At 52.7% G+C, this 14,963-nt stretch overlaps 5 protein-coding genes across 5 annotated transcripts; 3 read left to right on the top strand and 2 right to left on the bottom strand.

Annotated features, from left to right (window-relative positions):
* Positions 1-997: 997 nt before the first annotated feature.
* Positions 998-2,689, top strand: GUITHDRAFT_114458 (hypothetical protein; the record flags this gene model as incomplete). Its single annotated transcript, XM_005826418.1, has 5 exons — positions 998-1,412; positions 1,477-1,678; positions 1,772-2,126; positions 2,291-2,459; positions 2,595-2,689. The coding sequence occupies 5 exons, from the start codon at positions 998-1,000 to the stop codon at positions 2,687-2,689; spliced, it is 1,236 nt and encodes a 411-aa protein (XP_005826475.1).
* Positions 2,690-6,500: 3,811 nt separating this feature from the next.
* GUITHDRAFT_143482 (hypothetical protein) lies at positions 6,501-8,095 on the top strand (the record flags this gene model as incomplete). Its single annotated transcript, XM_005826417.1, has 4 exons — positions 6,501-6,609; positions 6,869-6,981; positions 7,026-7,136; positions 7,184-8,095. 4 exons carry the CDS (start codon positions 6,501-6,503, stop codon positions 8,093-8,095), a joined length of 1,245 nt encoding a protein of 414 aa, XP_005826474.1.
* A 420-nt stretch (positions 8,096-8,515) lies between these two features.
* On the top strand, positions 8,516-11,678 carry GUITHDRAFT_114456 (hypothetical protein; the record flags this gene model as incomplete). Its single annotated transcript, XM_005826416.1, has 8 exons — positions 8,516-8,601; positions 8,884-8,946; positions 9,001-10,126; positions 10,197-10,296; positions 10,342-10,477; positions 10,523-10,617; positions 10,671-10,874; positions 10,975-11,678. 8 exons carry the CDS (start codon positions 8,516-8,518, stop codon positions 11,676-11,678), a joined length of 2,514 nt encoding a protein of 837 aa, XP_005826473.1.
* A 36-nt stretch (positions 11,679-11,714) lies between these two features.
* Positions 11,715-12,855, bottom strand: GUITHDRAFT_114455 (hypothetical protein; the record flags this gene model as incomplete). Its single annotated transcript, XM_005826415.1, has 5 exons — positions 11,715-11,795; positions 11,839-11,934; positions 11,977-12,032; positions 12,082-12,414; positions 12,465-12,855. 5 exons carry the CDS (start codon positions 12,853-12,855, stop codon positions 11,715-11,717), a joined length of 957 nt encoding a protein of 318 aa, XP_005826472.1.
* Positions 12,856-13,410: 555 nt separating this feature from the next.
* Positions 13,411-14,902, bottom strand: GUITHDRAFT_89082 (hypothetical protein). The gene is made up of 9 exons (XM_005826414.1): positions 14,857-14,902; positions 14,522-14,796; positions 14,401-14,478; positions 14,241-14,336; positions 14,119-14,196; positions 14,052-14,065; positions 13,900-14,008; positions 13,599-13,750; positions 13,411-13,554 (listed from the first exon to the last, which is right to left on the bottom strand). Exons 1-9 carry the CDS (start codon positions 14,882-14,884, stop codon positions 13,467-13,469), a joined length of 918 nt encoding a protein of 305 aa, XP_005826471.1. The 5' UTR covers positions 14,885-14,902; the 3' UTR covers positions 13,411-13,466.
* Between the last annotated feature and the right edge of the window lie 61 nt (positions 14,903-14,963).

The raw sequence follows: 14,963 nt of genomic DNA, 5'->3' as shown, positions 1-14,963 counted from the left end.
TTTTTACCTTCTGCCAGTAAATCCTATGTCAGTCAGCTCCGAGCGAAGGTTTCTACCCTCAACGAAGAGCTCTCGAAGCTCGGGCTCGTCCAGCATGGCTTCATGTTCAAGACGCTGGTGAGGGCGAGCCATCTCCAGAAGCTGCGCTTCTTCCTCCAGGGGTCATCTCCGTTTCTCCCGCGGGTCCAATCAAAGATTCGTCGCTTTGACCTCTCTGTCCACCTGGCGTTTGAGAAATACCACCGCTGGCCTTCCTCGCAGTACCTCGCCGCGCATCCCGACCTGCTAGAGTTTGCGAGGTTCAAGCGGGAGCTTCCGCATAGTCGGGGAGGGGACGAGTTCACGCCCTCTGAGGGTCTACACCCCGCTGTTTACTATACGGCTATCGCTCGCTTCCTCGCTTGGTACTCTGACCAGCCCATGTCCCGGACCTTGCCCTCTCCTCATAGCCTGGACGTTCACTGCTCGAGATCTCTCCGTGCCCAGAAGCATCCTCTGGCGACCTTCTTCGTTGAGGCGCACGACTTCGTTCATAATGCTGGAGCGATCCTCTACCGTCGTGTCAAGGCTCCTGCACCGGCTGCAGATGGCGCGGCGATCCCACCTGCCCCGGCTGCTGTGCCTGATGACGCAGGACGCCCCCCGGCATCTGTGGTACACATCCCTGGTTTGCGCGCTCTCGTCGACATGAGCACTTCATTCCTCCCCCAGGCTGCGCAGCGAAATGTGACCCCTCTTGTCATGCGCGTCTTCCCTCGCCATGTGCATGCTCGCGCTGCGCTGACCGATCAGCAGCGTGATATCCTCACCTTGCACAGCCGCAGGACACACTCGCTCAAGTCGCAGGATAGAGAGAGAGAGATATATAGGATTTACTGGCAGAAGATAAAAAGTGCCTCAAGCAAAACAAAGCAGGAACAAGCTGAACCGGCAGGATAGGGTCTTGCAGTCTACCATCTTCGCTCATTTTCCTGAGCGAGACCTGAGCCACTCTCCGATGCGAGTCTCGAGCTACTACCCCCTCAAGACCTTCCCGCACCGCTATGCTCAGATGCTCGACTGCTATCTCCATGGCATGCCGATCTGCCAGTGTCCGACGGAATGTGATGGATGTCAGCGCGAGCTCGATCCCTCCGTTGCTGCACATCATCTCCAGACCTGCAAACGCCGATCCTCCAAGCTTCCCACGGCGCATGACAACCTTACTCGTACGATTCGGTCGATGCTGAACGAAGCTGGTCTTCAGAGCGTCATCGATACAGTGGGGGATCCTCGTTCTCGACGGCAGGTACCCTCCCATCCTCATGGCCGCAAGATGAAGGGCGATATCCACATCCCTGGAATCCGCGATCGAGGGTCCGAGCAGTACGAAGGCTTGATGGCGGACGTGACGTTGGTCCACCCTTACATTGGTAGCTCTGCCGACCTGACCAAGTGGGGGGAGGTCAACCTCGACGGACGCCCTCCATGTTGCAGCGTCTGAGAAGATTCGCAAACATCGCGCTGCATATGCTATCACTACTCCTCCTCGAGCGTTCATCCCTCTTGCCATCTCGACGGACGGTACCCTGCATCCTGACACCCTCCGCTTCATCTGGTATTTGGCGGACATCATTGCTCAGCGCTCGATGCCTCTTGAGGATGCGGCGTTTGGTCGGCACTTCGTGCCTGATGACGGGTGATTGGATTTACTGGCAGAAGGTAAAAAGTGCCTCAAGCAAAACAAAGAACGGACCTGTTTTTCCCTTCTGCCAGTAAATCCTATACTCAGTGCTGCTGAGGTCTTGGCTCGCAAACGCGCCGCCACCTATCAGCGCCTCACTATGCAGCTGACGCTGGAGGCGCTCTTGTCTGGTGCGAGGCGCATGACGCCCTTGCGGGCGCAAGCACTTCTCGAGCCAGAGGACAGCTCCTCCTCGGACTTTGTCGAGTCGCCCGAGGGGGAGTCTTCGCCGGAGGTCTCCGACTCCGATGGGGGAAACACGTCGAGTGGCGCCGACGATCGGCGCGGAGCTGGCCAAGCGTCTCCGTCCCTCACTGTGACGTCCGCTGCAGCCACAAAGCGGGCGGCCGCGGACGGGTCCGCCAGGGGCAGCGGACGGAGGGAGGCTGGACACAGGAACACGGTACCGCTCGAGGTAGTCCTCCTCGCTAGCCTCCGAGTCAGCGGTAGCCGAGTACGGTCAGCGGGAGCCGCCCGTGACGGCGGCGACGCCGCAGCAAGGCCCAAGGACCGGCGTGACCCGAACACGGTACCGCTCGATCGATGCTGAACGAAGCTGGTCTTCAGAGCGTCATCGATACAGTCGGGGATCCTCGTTCTCGACGGCAGGTGCCCTCCCATTCTCATGGCCGCAAGATGAAGGGCGATATCCACATCCCTCAGGGAATCCGCGATCGAGGGTCCGAGCAGTACGAGGGCTTGATGGCGGACGTGACAATGGATTTACTGGCAGAAGGTAAAAAGTGACGTGACGTTGGTCCACCCTTACATTGGTAGCTCTGCCGACCTGACCAAGTAGGGGCAGGTCAACCGCAGGATAGGGTCTTGCAGTCTACCATCTTGCGGCTCATTTTCCTGAGCGAGACCTCAGCCACTCTCCGATGCGAGTCTCGTATGCTCAGATGCTCGACTGCTATCCGATCTCCATGGCATGCCGATCTGCCAGTGTCCGACGACGGAATGTGATGGATGTCAGCGCGAGCTCGATCCCTCCGTTGCTGCACATCATCTCCAGACCTGCAAACGTCGATCCTCCAAGCTTCCACGGCGCATGACAACCTTACTCGTACGATTCGGTCGATGCTGAACGAAGCTGGTCTTCAGAGCGTCATCGATACAGTCGGGGATCCTCGTTCTCGACGGCAGGTACCCTCCCATCCTCATGGCCGCAAGAACTAGTAGTCCGATTTACTGGCAGAAGGTAAAAAGTGCCTCAAGCAAAACAAAGCAGGAACAAGCTAAACCTCCAGGCACACAGCGCACAGCGAGAAGCTGCACAAACTATTCCATGGCATTTACTAATGCCCAATTATAAATTAATATCCTTTTAACAAACACTTGTACCTGTTAATTTGATCATAAGCATACAGTTTTTAGTCAATTTTGTACCAGAATGATTTGTACCACTCAGTACTCTTTTATATTTGTTTTAAGCATTTGAGTTCCGGCTTACACGCCTCTTGGCTGCTCTCTTCCCTGTGTACCGGTATGTTTGTCTGATATGGAGGGGGTAGGGTTATTCGTATATTTCGATACACGCTCATGAAATCTTATTAGTGTCAGCCATTGACGAGTGTAGTAAATCTAGCCAATAAGTATTTTTGTTTTCAAATTAAGGAGTCGTATGCCAGCTAGCAACGGCAATCTTTTTTTTCTACACCGGTTGTTTTATATAGATACCTACCCCATGTCTATAGGGTGCCACCGAAACACAGGTCCCCTTGCCCCCGATCAAAGAGCAAATAATTTTCATTAAAATCCTGAGATCCCCATTGCAAGTATCCCTCCCCTCCTCCTTCCTGCTCTTCTCCCTCCCTCCCTCCCTCCCTGCTCCCCTCCCTTCCTCCCTGCTCCCTCCCTTCCCCCTGTTCCCCTCCCTCCCCGTTGCTTCCCTTTCCCTTGCGCTCCAGTTATAGACACCAAACAAATGAATCTTCACCGTCGTGTATCAGCAACAAATGGAATTCAGAGAAGGCGAAGGCAGGAAGATTTCGATACATTCTTGGAGCAGGAAGAGACTTGTGATGAGTCAAAGACACCTGAAGATTTGAAGCTTCGAATGATCCTGCATACGTCAGTTGATGATCGAGACTTGCCCAGGATGTACTGGAAAAAGCCAGGCAGTAATTTGAATATTATGCTTGAGCCTGGCACAGGGGTTCAATATCAGTGTGAAGATCACAGGGGCGTTGAAGTGAATCGACTGGGCATGATCAAATCGCTGCACTCAGATGCACAGGTTGTCGATGTGTACATCATGTACAATGGAGTCCTCTTGGAACATGTAGACGAAACCATTATAACTAATCGAGTGCCCTGTGTGGCCCTGAAAAGAATTTTGAACAAAGTTGGAAACCGTGATTGTTATCAAGCAATTTACAAGGATACGGATGAAATAAATGCTATACCAAAAATGTGTTTCTTCAGCTTTCCTTGCATGTTGGAGCATGCCAACGATGATCTCCACGATAATTTCAGAGTGCATGGGTATATATTTTTTCATGAAGACGACATCGAAAATAATAAATACTGTAAAATCTCTCACTTCTCGATTGCAAACCCGGCACCACTCGTTGAAAAGATGGCGCAAACAACTTTCTGTTCAGCGGCGGAGTACAATCGGATTTGTCGAGATATGACCGAGGTCAAAAAGATGTTCAATCAGTGGTTGAAGTCAAGGAGTGAGACCTTTGAGAAAAATTTTTGTTTGTTGTTTTCCATTGATTTTCGTTGCTTTCGATTGCTTTACAATTTTTGTTTGTTGTTTTCCATCGCTTTGCGTGTGACATGCTCGTCACAAGCCATGTTTATGAACTCCGAAAACCTCAGCATCTTTTCGCTGCCTGTTTCACAACCTCGGAATCATCGCCGCCTTTGTCCAAACCTACATCCGCAAGATGTTCCTATTCGCTTGGGCACCCGCTTGTCTCCATGCTTCTGTTCCCTACAACTGATAAAAACATTACATTCGCAGGAATGATATTCAATGGAGACTCTACCTTATGTCTTAGCTCGCTGGTTCTGATACTGAAAAGTCCTGAGGGAAGTTCTTTCACATCCGGCATTCATGGCGTTGAATAGTTCATCGATCTTACACTTGCGATCTATTTGCAATCAAGTTGCCTACACGACTGACATGCCTTATGCTTATGTGCTTGGTTGACACAGAGAGGAGGAAGTATGGGTCTTGTAGAATGCCAACCAAAACAACAATCAATTGCCTAATCAGAGAGATCCTTTACGAGAAACAATCTTGACACCAAACAACTCTACAGTCAGAGATGTGCTCGAAGCTCAATCATACGAAAGAGGGTTGTGGATGCTTGATCACCAAAAACGAGCAAATTCTCCATCTTGCAATGAGCATCAAAAGGATTCGAAAACAGCCCTAGGCTCTAGAATCCATGGTGATGCTGATTCCTACAGCTTCCTTTGAAAAACAAGCTCGAGCTGTTTGAAACGTCGTCTTGCAGTATGCCGCAAAAAGTACAAACATTCACACATGATCCAACCTTGGATGGCCTGGAGCTTGAATACGATGAAAGAGCCATTGGCTGAGAGCCATCTGGGATGCAAACAAACGCCGCCTGCGCCGGCGGGTGCGGATGCAGCAATGGGGGAAGGGTAGGGCAGGCGATTTGGTCGTATATGCACCCCCCAGGCGTGTAAAAGCGTGTAAGGTCAAAAATAGTTTTAATGTTTGAAACCTTGTTGTTTGGAGGAAGCAAGAATACTTGTAAACCTAAAACTGCTCGACACGGTCCCCGATTCAAACATACTTTCAACCATTATCGAAGTTTCTGGTACAAATTTTCAGTGCGCCGACCATTCAAAAATCCTGGGCTGAGGTACCCCGCTCGAAAATGATCAAAAGCGAGCATTAGAAAATGCCATGGAATGCGGCGGGCCGTGACACACAAAACACAAGCCCGAAAAGAACCAGCACTCAGCGGCTGGCATCCAGACGCGGCACCGCCAGCCCAAGCGCGAAGCCGCGCAGACAAGCAGCCGAAGGGTCAGGCAATCAAGCAACAAGCAGCAGGAGCATGCAGGAGGAATAACATCCCTTAGACGCGATACCCGGAGGCAGCCGACTGACCACTGCCACGGTCAGTCGAGACGTCCTGGCTGCCGCCACAAAGCGGGCGGCCGCGGATGGAGAAAGGGCAGCCGCCGACAAGGAGCGGCCGGCGCTGCCCGGGGGTCCGCCTGGGGCAGCGGACGGAGGGTCTGCGCGGCTTCTGGTTACTTTTGCTCTTGTTTTTTTGTGTGTGTTTGTTTTGCTTGAGGCACTTTTTTTTCGGCAAAAAGTCACCGGGTGAGCCTCTTTAATTCAAATAAAGCCTGGCATCTGATCGGATCGTTGGTTTCGCACGGCACCACTGATCGGACCGTGAGTCAGTCTCGAGACTCGGAGATCATCATCCGGGTGCTCGGGGCCCCACATATCATCGGATAGTAACGCGGCCTGTAGACTCGAAGTGCCTTTGGACAGTGGGAAGAGCCGCTGAGCATTCTAGCGGCGGGTAGGGGTCAACGGAGTTGGCAAGTTGGTACGGTCGTGCCCCGGGTCAACTGGCTTAGGATGGGCCTGCCTCAGAACTCGGAAACCTACCACTTGAAAGGTAAAAACAATCACCGGTCAACGGTTACCTGCAACGGTCTTCGTAACGGTGATAGGCTCGCCTTCGGCAGCTATTCCGCTGCATGCCGAGGGATGACGTGGAGGGAGGGGAGAAGAGCGCGAAGGAAGTGACGATGCAGCAAGAGAGGCCGGATGGAACAAGCAGAAGAAGTCAAGGAGATTTGGGAAGGAAGGGCAAGAGGACTGAAGGAAGGAGTGAAGAATCAGAGATACATGCCATTCGATGAGAGGGAAGCAAAAGGTGGGAAAGCAGCAGATAGAGGGAATGGGAGGAATTGGGAGGGAGAAAGCAAATACGAAGAGATAGGGAGGATGCCCAAGTCAAAGTTGTTAATCAAGGCAAGCCAAATCTGGGAGAGTAGCTGGTGTAGGTAGAGGGAAGGGAAGGGAAGATCGCAGGAAGGTTTTACCAATGATGCTAGCTTCACGGAATATGTATTCACATGGTCTTTCTGAACCTTGACTGTTGAGCACCATTACCGTGAGAAAACTGAACACAGCTGGAGACCGGCTGGACTCTGATGGTATCGGACCTGTCGCAGATGACATGGATTTGAATTTCTCTCGCATTGAAAGGAAGGCTATGAGTAGCATCGATTGGGTAGCCCAGCAGGTTGTCGCTTGCATCAAGTGCTTGAAATATGATTGCAGTGGCAGGTTCTTGTTGGAAATGTCAACGCTGCGCAAGACTTGAATTGCTTGAAATCATACGGAGTGACGCACATCTTGAATCTGGCCTCGTCGAAATGTCCGAATTTCTTTCCCCAGGTTCCAATTCTGCTGCATCGCTAGATCACCATCTCACGTCTCTGCAGCGCTTCTACTACAAGTCTCTTCCCTTAACCGACACTCCTTCCCAGAACATCATGCAGTACTTCCCGGAGACGTCAAGTTTCATTCATGATGCTAAGCGATATGGTGGCACTGTTTTCGTGCATTGTATCGAGGGTAAGTCAAGGTCGGCAACCTGTGTCATTGCGTACTTGATGGACACTGAGAACTACACGCTGCAAGAGGCTCTCATGCAGGTCAAGAGTGGACGGCCCATTGTCCAGCCGAATGAAGGTTTCATGATTCAACTTCAGCACTACGAGTCCGTGCTCAGGTCCCGTGCATCCCAGACCCAGTCTTCTGTTCGCCATTACAATGTTTCTCCGGGCCCAGCGATCAATCCCAACCCTATTCTTAGCACAGGAAGCATTCAGGTGCCTGTGGGAATGAGTGCTTCAGCATGGCCAGGTCAGCGGCTCAGCAGCGGAGTGATGCCAAACCCTCCAGCTATCTCCTTCAACGGCAGCACGAGGATGAGCGGCCCTGCTCAGGTGGAGGCTGACAAACGGCAGCAGGAGAGGCCTCTGGTCCATAGGGGGCTGCCCGGCTCGCTGTCAAGGAGGAACGTTGGCGGTGAAGGTGCCTCCTCCAGCCTGCATGCAGTGGTACAGCAGAAGTCGCTGTCGAATAATCATGTTCGTGCAAAAGCTCAGCGAGACGAGTTCGAGCTCTTCCGGCGAGAAATGCTCATCGATGACAGCAGCGCGCTAGATCAAGATGAGTACTTGAATGCTCAGCAAGATTCCGATATCTTAGGGGCTCTTTCTAGCAGCCGGCTGCTTCAGGATCTGCTTGATTCAGAGGAAGACAGCGCATCCGAGTATGGCGATGTAGGAGAAGTGAAAAGAATGGTAGTTGCTGGTCGAGGACTAGTCGCTAAAGAACTGATTTGTTGAGACCATACTAATAAAAGCACAGTCGTGCAATGAGAGGTCAGCATCCCAAAAGCCTCTGCTGTGCCAACATAAGTAGAGGACATCACGTGATTTATCCCACACTGTCCCACAAGATCTTTGTACAGCATTATTTGACATCATGGTCTTTCGGGATTCAAACTTGCATGCTGACCCTCCATGTTCGGTGAGGTCCATGGTTTTCCTTGAGCTTTCAACCTTTCGCGTTGCACGTTGAAATACTTCACCCACGCTTGCATGCAAGACTGTTTATACTGCATCCATCCTTGCATCAAAAACCTCGAAACATGTTTTAAGAGAAATGTCACCTTCTTCTCAAGCTGCTTGCATTTCGAACTTTCCTCTCCGTGCTCATCTTCAAAAGCAAAGGCTCAAAAGACATACCAAAAAGCTTATCGATGTATGTGGCGCATGCGAAGCAACATCGGAATAAGCAACTCAAGCAACCAGACGAGTAGAATTGATCAATGGAAACGAGACAAACAGAGGTCAGCTTGACATGAGCGTGAAAGCGTCTCATATGCGAGTCGCCGTCTCAGCAGGCACTTACCAAGACAGAAGAAGTACTCGTCTCTGCTGTCGTAGCAAGCCACTCGCGACGTTGCCTTCATCTTCTTCTCTTCCTCGCCCCATGGCCACCACCCCATTCTTTCGTCTACCTTGCAAACCTCACAAGCCCTTTCTTTACTCTCTACCCCTACCCCCTCCCTACCCCTACCCCCTATTGCAACTGGTCATACACCCGTCCTTGGATGGTCTTGGAGTGGCAGACCCCTGAAACTCTTCATGGCCGGGAAAGAGGCAGCGCTAGCAATGGTGGAAGAGTTGGGGAGGTCAGAGAGGGTGAGGAGAAGAGCATGGGAGGTGTCACGTAGCTTGTCACGTAGCTTGCTCGAGAGAGAAGGCGAGGCCAGCCAAGCCACCTCGTCGCTGACTGCTAAAGACAAGGTCAAGAGAGAAGGCGAGGCCAGCCAAGCCACCTCGTCGCTGACTGCTAAAGACAAGGTCAAAGACGTCATCGTCGCCTTGCGCCATTTCCTCATAAACGAGCTTTGCACGCAAGAGCGCCAGCCTCTCTCTTCATGCTCTGATCTTACGGGGACGACAGAATGCAGTGTCGATGATAAATCAAGACTGCAGAGCATCCGGCCGCCATCCGAGCTGACGGACGGATCAGACGAGTCAGGAGAGCTCGTGGCTGCGATGAGAGTGAACTCAGCATGGTCTAAGTTGGAGCCCTCGCATGTGCCTCTCCTCCTTTCCTCCTCCAAGAGAATTCGATTCGCCCCGCATGATCCCATCATCGACACGAGGAATCGCAGGTTGGGTCCATTCTTCTTGGTAGTGACTGGCGAGGTTGCTGTGATTTCAAGAAACGTGTCCGGGACGGCTCGTCAAGACTGCCAAGTAGAGGACGGCGATGAGCAGTACAAAGTGATAGGACAAGGATCTACATTTGGCTCTTGTTCTGCTGTTGCGAGTGGGGAGACGTTGGGGTTAGATCCTGAGGCAATGAAGGAGGCGATGAGGTTTTCGTACGCTGTGAAGGCCTGGGGCAAGACAGCAGGAGTTGTTCGTCAGTTTGATCGCACACGGTTTGCTCGCTCTGTCGCTCTGCTTCTACTGGATGTGCATCAGCGTCTTGGTGAGAGCCTAGCAACATCGATTCCTGTCTTCTCTTCTCTCTCACATACGTCGCTGCTCCAACTTGCATTCATCGCCACCAGAAGGAGCGTCTCGAGAAGCTGTCCAGCTCTGCTGTCTCAGATCGCCGCTAACAATCTCATGGTCATCGAAGAAGGGAGCGCATGGATTGCTGCAAGAGCTCAAGACACGAAGACGGACGTCAGACTTGTGCGAGTTACGGCTGGTCAAGCTGTTCTCCTGTCCTTGTTCACGAGTGATGCTCTGCAGCTCACGATGAGTGAGTCGACAGAAATTTCATTTCTAGCGATTCCGGTGAAGAAAGTTGAGAAGAAGATGCTGCTAGAAAATCTGCAAGATACAATGATGGTGAGATGTCACACTCTTGCTATTGATTGCTTTAGTGATCGTAAACTTGTCATTTTCCTATGTTGCTCAGGCAGAAATCTCAAGAAGCGAAAAACAACTGACGGCCATGGCCGAGATCTTTGAAATGCGATTTCAATGTGTTCAAAGACTCGAGGGCATCATGAAAGAATGTATTGATTGTTGCAATGCATTGCACTTCTTGTTTCTTCGTCCAGTCCTTCGAACAGAATGGGGGACGATGAATCAAATGATTTGTAAGATGATCGCGATGAACTCCGAGTCTTTGTTGGTCGCTTCCTCTGCTGCCTTGCGATCTCTCGGTCTCTGTCGCCTCGACTCGCCGAGCTTGAGGTGTCATTGAATGCATTCTCATTCTTCATGACCTTGAAATTGTAGCCTTGCCATCTGTTGTCCTGCTATTGAGAGATGGATCTCAGAGATGTGCTTGTGCATCTATCAACTGCTTCCTGCCTGCTCAGCATTCTCTCAAGGTGCCTTTGTGTTCCCGATCCTCTCGATCTTATGTTGTTCACTTACCCTTCAGCTCTTCGTCACCGACGCTTTCTGTGCTTCTTATCGTCGTTAGAAGCTTCAGTCCTCTCCTCTTCCTCCCTCGCCCTCGCCCTCCATCTTGTTGCCCCTCTGCGATGCTCGCAAGACTTTCTTGAAGTCAGCTTGGCCATCAGGAAAGCAACTCCTGCTGGACATCCGGACGTCGTGCTTTTGAGCGAGTGGAGAGAGTGGCAAGGTGAGAGGAGGGGAGGAAGGACTTTAGAAACATGTCGAGAGGCGACGAATAAGAGTCGAGATGTAGAGAGGATGCTCTCTGACGAGAATTCTCCTTTCAGAGACTCTGACGCATCAGCTTGAGATGCTGGAGGGACGAACATCCAGCGAACTCCTTGAGTTGTTGAGACTGCATGCTCTCATTGTAGACCAAGGGAGGGGAAGCAACACAACAAGGACCGCTTCTTTGATGGAGGAAGACGACGGGCTTGCAGTGGAGGGAGCGTATCTAGCGTGTGGAGCTTGCAGCCCTAAGGGGTGGAGGATGTCGCGGGTCGAGTGGCTGCCGGCGCATCGGAGGAAGTTGATGGAGGAGACAGTGGAGGTGATGAGCCCGCATCAGAGAGTCTCAGCCTTGTCTGCCTCCCTCTTCCAGGGGTCTGCGAGCCCCAAGGAGGTCGCCCAACCTCTTCGACGGCTCCTGCTGTTCAACGACCTGCTTCTCCTCACACGCGAGGAGGACATCGGCTCAGAGACTTGGCAGGAGCAGGAAGTGGAGCTCGTTGGCGGATGGCTGAGGGCGAGGAGGAGGCATGAGGTGGTGGAGGAGAAGTGGAGCCTTGCAAGTGCCCGCTTTGTCGTCAAGACAAACTTCTTTCCTGACCCGCAGGTAGAAGAGAAGATGGTTGAGGTTCAATGCTCCCATCGGGGAAATGCTCTCCTCCTCTTTGCCTCACCTCACCTCAAGCAGACTTTCCTCGGTCTTGCCACACAGGCAGCCTCAACTGCGCAGGAAATGTTCGATCCCGAAGCTGCCTTTGAATGAGGACATGCGCATTCCGTCTCCTCATCCCCTAAGCTCTCAAATCATCAACTCGCTTTCTTCCAGTCTGGTGGGCTGCTGCTCCAACGCTTTTCTCTCCTGGTAAAGTTTCCATCGCCTCTGCGATGCATCAGTCAAGAGCTTGACAGCAGGAGCGCAGGACCTCGTCAATGGTGATGCCTTCTGCCCGCTTCTTGCTGACCGTCCGCAATGAGAGCGAAGAGGACAACTCAAGCTGAGGCCTGGTGAGCGACAAGCTCTGCGCATCTCATCATCGCATGTCGCCATCTCTTACGCATACCGGTGACACAAATCTCTTGAACTTGAAGGTATCATGCTTCACCCCTCCTCCTCCTGCTGTGCATCGCGTCATCAGTCTTCCTTCTTCTCTACGCTGCTTGATCACCATGCATTGTTGCAGGTCGTGGCTCAGCTGGAGCTGCTTGACCTGGCGAAGCATGGTCTCCATGCTGTCTAGTTTTCCTCTGCTCGATTTCCCGGTACATCTCCTTTGCGAGGATGGACAGCGAGGCGATCTTCTGTCGTGGCGGGTTCTTCCACAAGGATTTTGTGCGCATGAAGCTCAAGTTGGTCGAGACCTTCCCCTCGAAGTGAACCCTCGCGCTCTCACGCTCGGTTGGCGTCACCATGTGGCGGTCAAGGACCAAAAGATTAGGAAAGGTGTAGATGATGCGCTCGCGGTAAAAAAGCTCGTTAGCGACGGGGTTTGCGGAGAGATCTGAGAAGACATGAGAGTCAGCTTGAAGGAGAAGACATGAGGCACTGTACCGAGTTCCTCTAAGCTCGTCAAGTGTGAGATCGCTGCAAGCACTTTGTCCAGATCTGCAAGCTTGTTCTTGTTGAGCGAGAGGATTCGGACGTACTTAAGGTGGCGCAAGGAGCCCTGCAATGTGTCGATGAGGTTGCTAGATGCGTAGAGATCCTTGATCTGTACGTTGCTGTCTAGTCCGCGAATCGACTTCAGCTTGTTGTTGTTGATCCAAAGCGCCTCGAGGCATTTGAGATGCGACATGTCGCATAGTTCCTCGAGACCTTGACGTGACAGCAGCACCTCTGCCGTGTCGTTCTTGATGCCAAGCGAGTGCAGCAACCCCTGACAGAAGGCGGCATCTCTCCGTACTATCTCGTCCACTATGCGAATCCCTTGGTCTGACCGCATTTTGTTTTGCGTACGAGAGTCCTTCTCTTCAGCTCCCCTCCTCTGCCTCCCTCCCTCCCTCCCTCTCCTGGCTCTCTTCTTCGCTATCTATAGCCCTGCCTCTGCCTCTGCCTCTGCCTCTGCCTCTGCCTCTGCCTCTGCCTCTGCCTCTGCCTCTGCCTCTGCCTCTGCCTCTGCCTCTGCCTCTGCCTCTGCCTCTGCCTCTGCCTCTGCCTCTGCCTCTGCCTCTGCCTCTGCCTCTGCCTCTGCCTCTGCCTCTGCCTCTGCCTCTGCCTCTGCCCCTCCTCCTCTATCCCTCTTCTCGTCAGAAAGCCATTAGCCGTTGGACGCTCGCCAACGCCGGCCCTGACCCGCCGCAGGCCCGCCTCGAGTCGGCGTTGTCACGCTGCTTGAGTCCGACTGCCACGGGCCAGGCCCCCCCCGGGCCCGGGGATCGGACTCCGCGGCGGGCCCGGCCGCCGGCGGTCACGTCACGATGAGACGGTCACGGCGGCGGCGGCCGTCCGGCCCGGCCGGAGATCCCGGCGGGGACTGCCCGCGACATGCTGCCAGTGTGGGAACCGTGATTCTTCATTCATCAACAACGGTTCAGTAGCAATTTGTTGGATAATTTAGTAGAAGGGTCCACGTTTCACCGCAAGCTGCACCTCCACCAGAGCCTGCTTGAGCCACTCCATGTCGACAGCAGCAAGCGAGAGTCTTGAGGAACGTGAGCGAGGGAACAGAAGTCGAAAGAGAGTCACCTGCCGTCAACCTCTTCAAAGCCAATGGCCTTCATCATCGACAACCCTCCCTCCTTTGATCCCACCAGACGCTGAAACGCGGCATTCTCAATATTGATGCTGCGATACTTGTCTTCGTTGGGGTTATTGACGACGTTCTCCACATATTTACACTGACAAGGAAAGTCAGATCAATGTTACGTCTCCCCAACAGCTCCCGACATCCGCTTCCGTCCAAAGCTTCTGCATCATCATCTCTCTGCAGGGCTCACGATTTCTCCCTATCCTCCTCTCCTTCCTCCCACACGTATTTCCCTGATACCGCTGTCTCGAGAGCTTTCGTTCCAGGATTTGGAGATGTCGGGTCGTTGCGATACGTTGCAATGAGATCTCGGAGTTTTGTGCTCAGTTCAAGTTTTCGCTCTTTGTACCTGCAGAGGCATCAGAGGCAGGCAAACTTATCGGAGAGCTGACGGGTCGGCAGCGGTCTAGGCGAGGGCATCATGATCAGAACGAGCCGGAAAGTCAAGCAGGTCAACACCTTGACAACTTCGTCCTTCTGCTCTGGCCGGATCCCCCGAGCAGCCAATCGCTCCATGCGGTCCTTCTCTAGCTCCGCCTTCACAGTGGCTTAGTCCAGCAGCGCCTCAGCTCACTCGAAACCTTGACACGCGCCCGATCCCTCGCTTCACGCTCTTTCTCACGCCGAGCCTTTTCCAACGCGATCTTCTCTTCTTGTTCCTTCTGCAGGCGCCTTGCCTGGAGAATTTCGTGTCAGAAAGAAGAGAAGGAGACGACAAGCAGACAGTCAGGGCCAGGAGACCTCGTTCATCTCCTTGGAGGATGCAATGCGAGCCATCTCCTGCTGCTTCTCCAATTCCTTCTGTTGTCTTTCCTTGTCCTGGTTCGAAATAAGATCTTCGCTATAGCAAGCCATTTGTAACCTTTCTTATCTTTGCGAGTCGCTCTTCCAACAACTGCTTTTGCTCTTCTTTGCTCAGCTTTGGCTTTGCGCCAGCCGGGACAAGAAGAGGTTCATCGATCTCCTTGTCTTCGCTGTGTTCAGCGAGCCATGTGACAGCCTCTTCAAGGCTTTTGCTTCCAGTCGTCCACAGTGCCCGTTCTGCCCTGATGTCGGAGAAACCCATCTCGACGAGCTGCTCGAGCAATTCCTTGTTCACCTTGTCGGTCACTCGCTCCATCATCACTTCCTCTCCTCCTGTATTGGCGAATCAGAAGGAAATCAATCATGATAAGGCTTCAGGCGACTTGTAATCACCTGTTGCATCTTCTGGATTCTTTCCCATGGAAAGAGCAAGAGCTTTTTTCAACTCTTCATCATCTGCCTCTTTTGCTTCAAGTTCATACGAGACGCCACTCTGGTTC

Source organism: Guillardia theta (assembly GCF_000315625.1).
Source record: "Guillardia theta CCMP2712 unplaced genomic scaffold GUITHscaffold_75, whole genome shotgun sequence".
Classification (NCBI taxonomy): Eukaryota; class Cryptophyceae; order Pyrenomonadales; family Geminigeraceae; genus Guillardia; species Guillardia theta.
This window is presented reverse-complemented; position numbering and strand designations above follow the sequence as displayed.

What these genes read in the sequence shown, in the direction of transcription:
- GUITHDRAFT_89082 (XM_005826414.1), bottom strand. Translation starts at nt 14,884, where the DNA reads ATGGGAAAGAATCCAGAAGATGCAACAG. An exon ending in CCTCCAAGGAGATGAACGAG is followed by an intron (nt 14,337 to 14,400) that starts GTCTCCTGGCCC and finishes GAAATTCTCCAG; the next exon opens with GCAAGGCGCCTGCAGAAGGA. An exon ending in TTTGAAGAGGTTGACGGCAG is followed by an intron (nt 13,555 to 13,598) that starts GTGACTCTCTTT and finishes ACGTTCCTCAAG; the next exon opens with ACTCTCGCTTGCTGCTGTCG.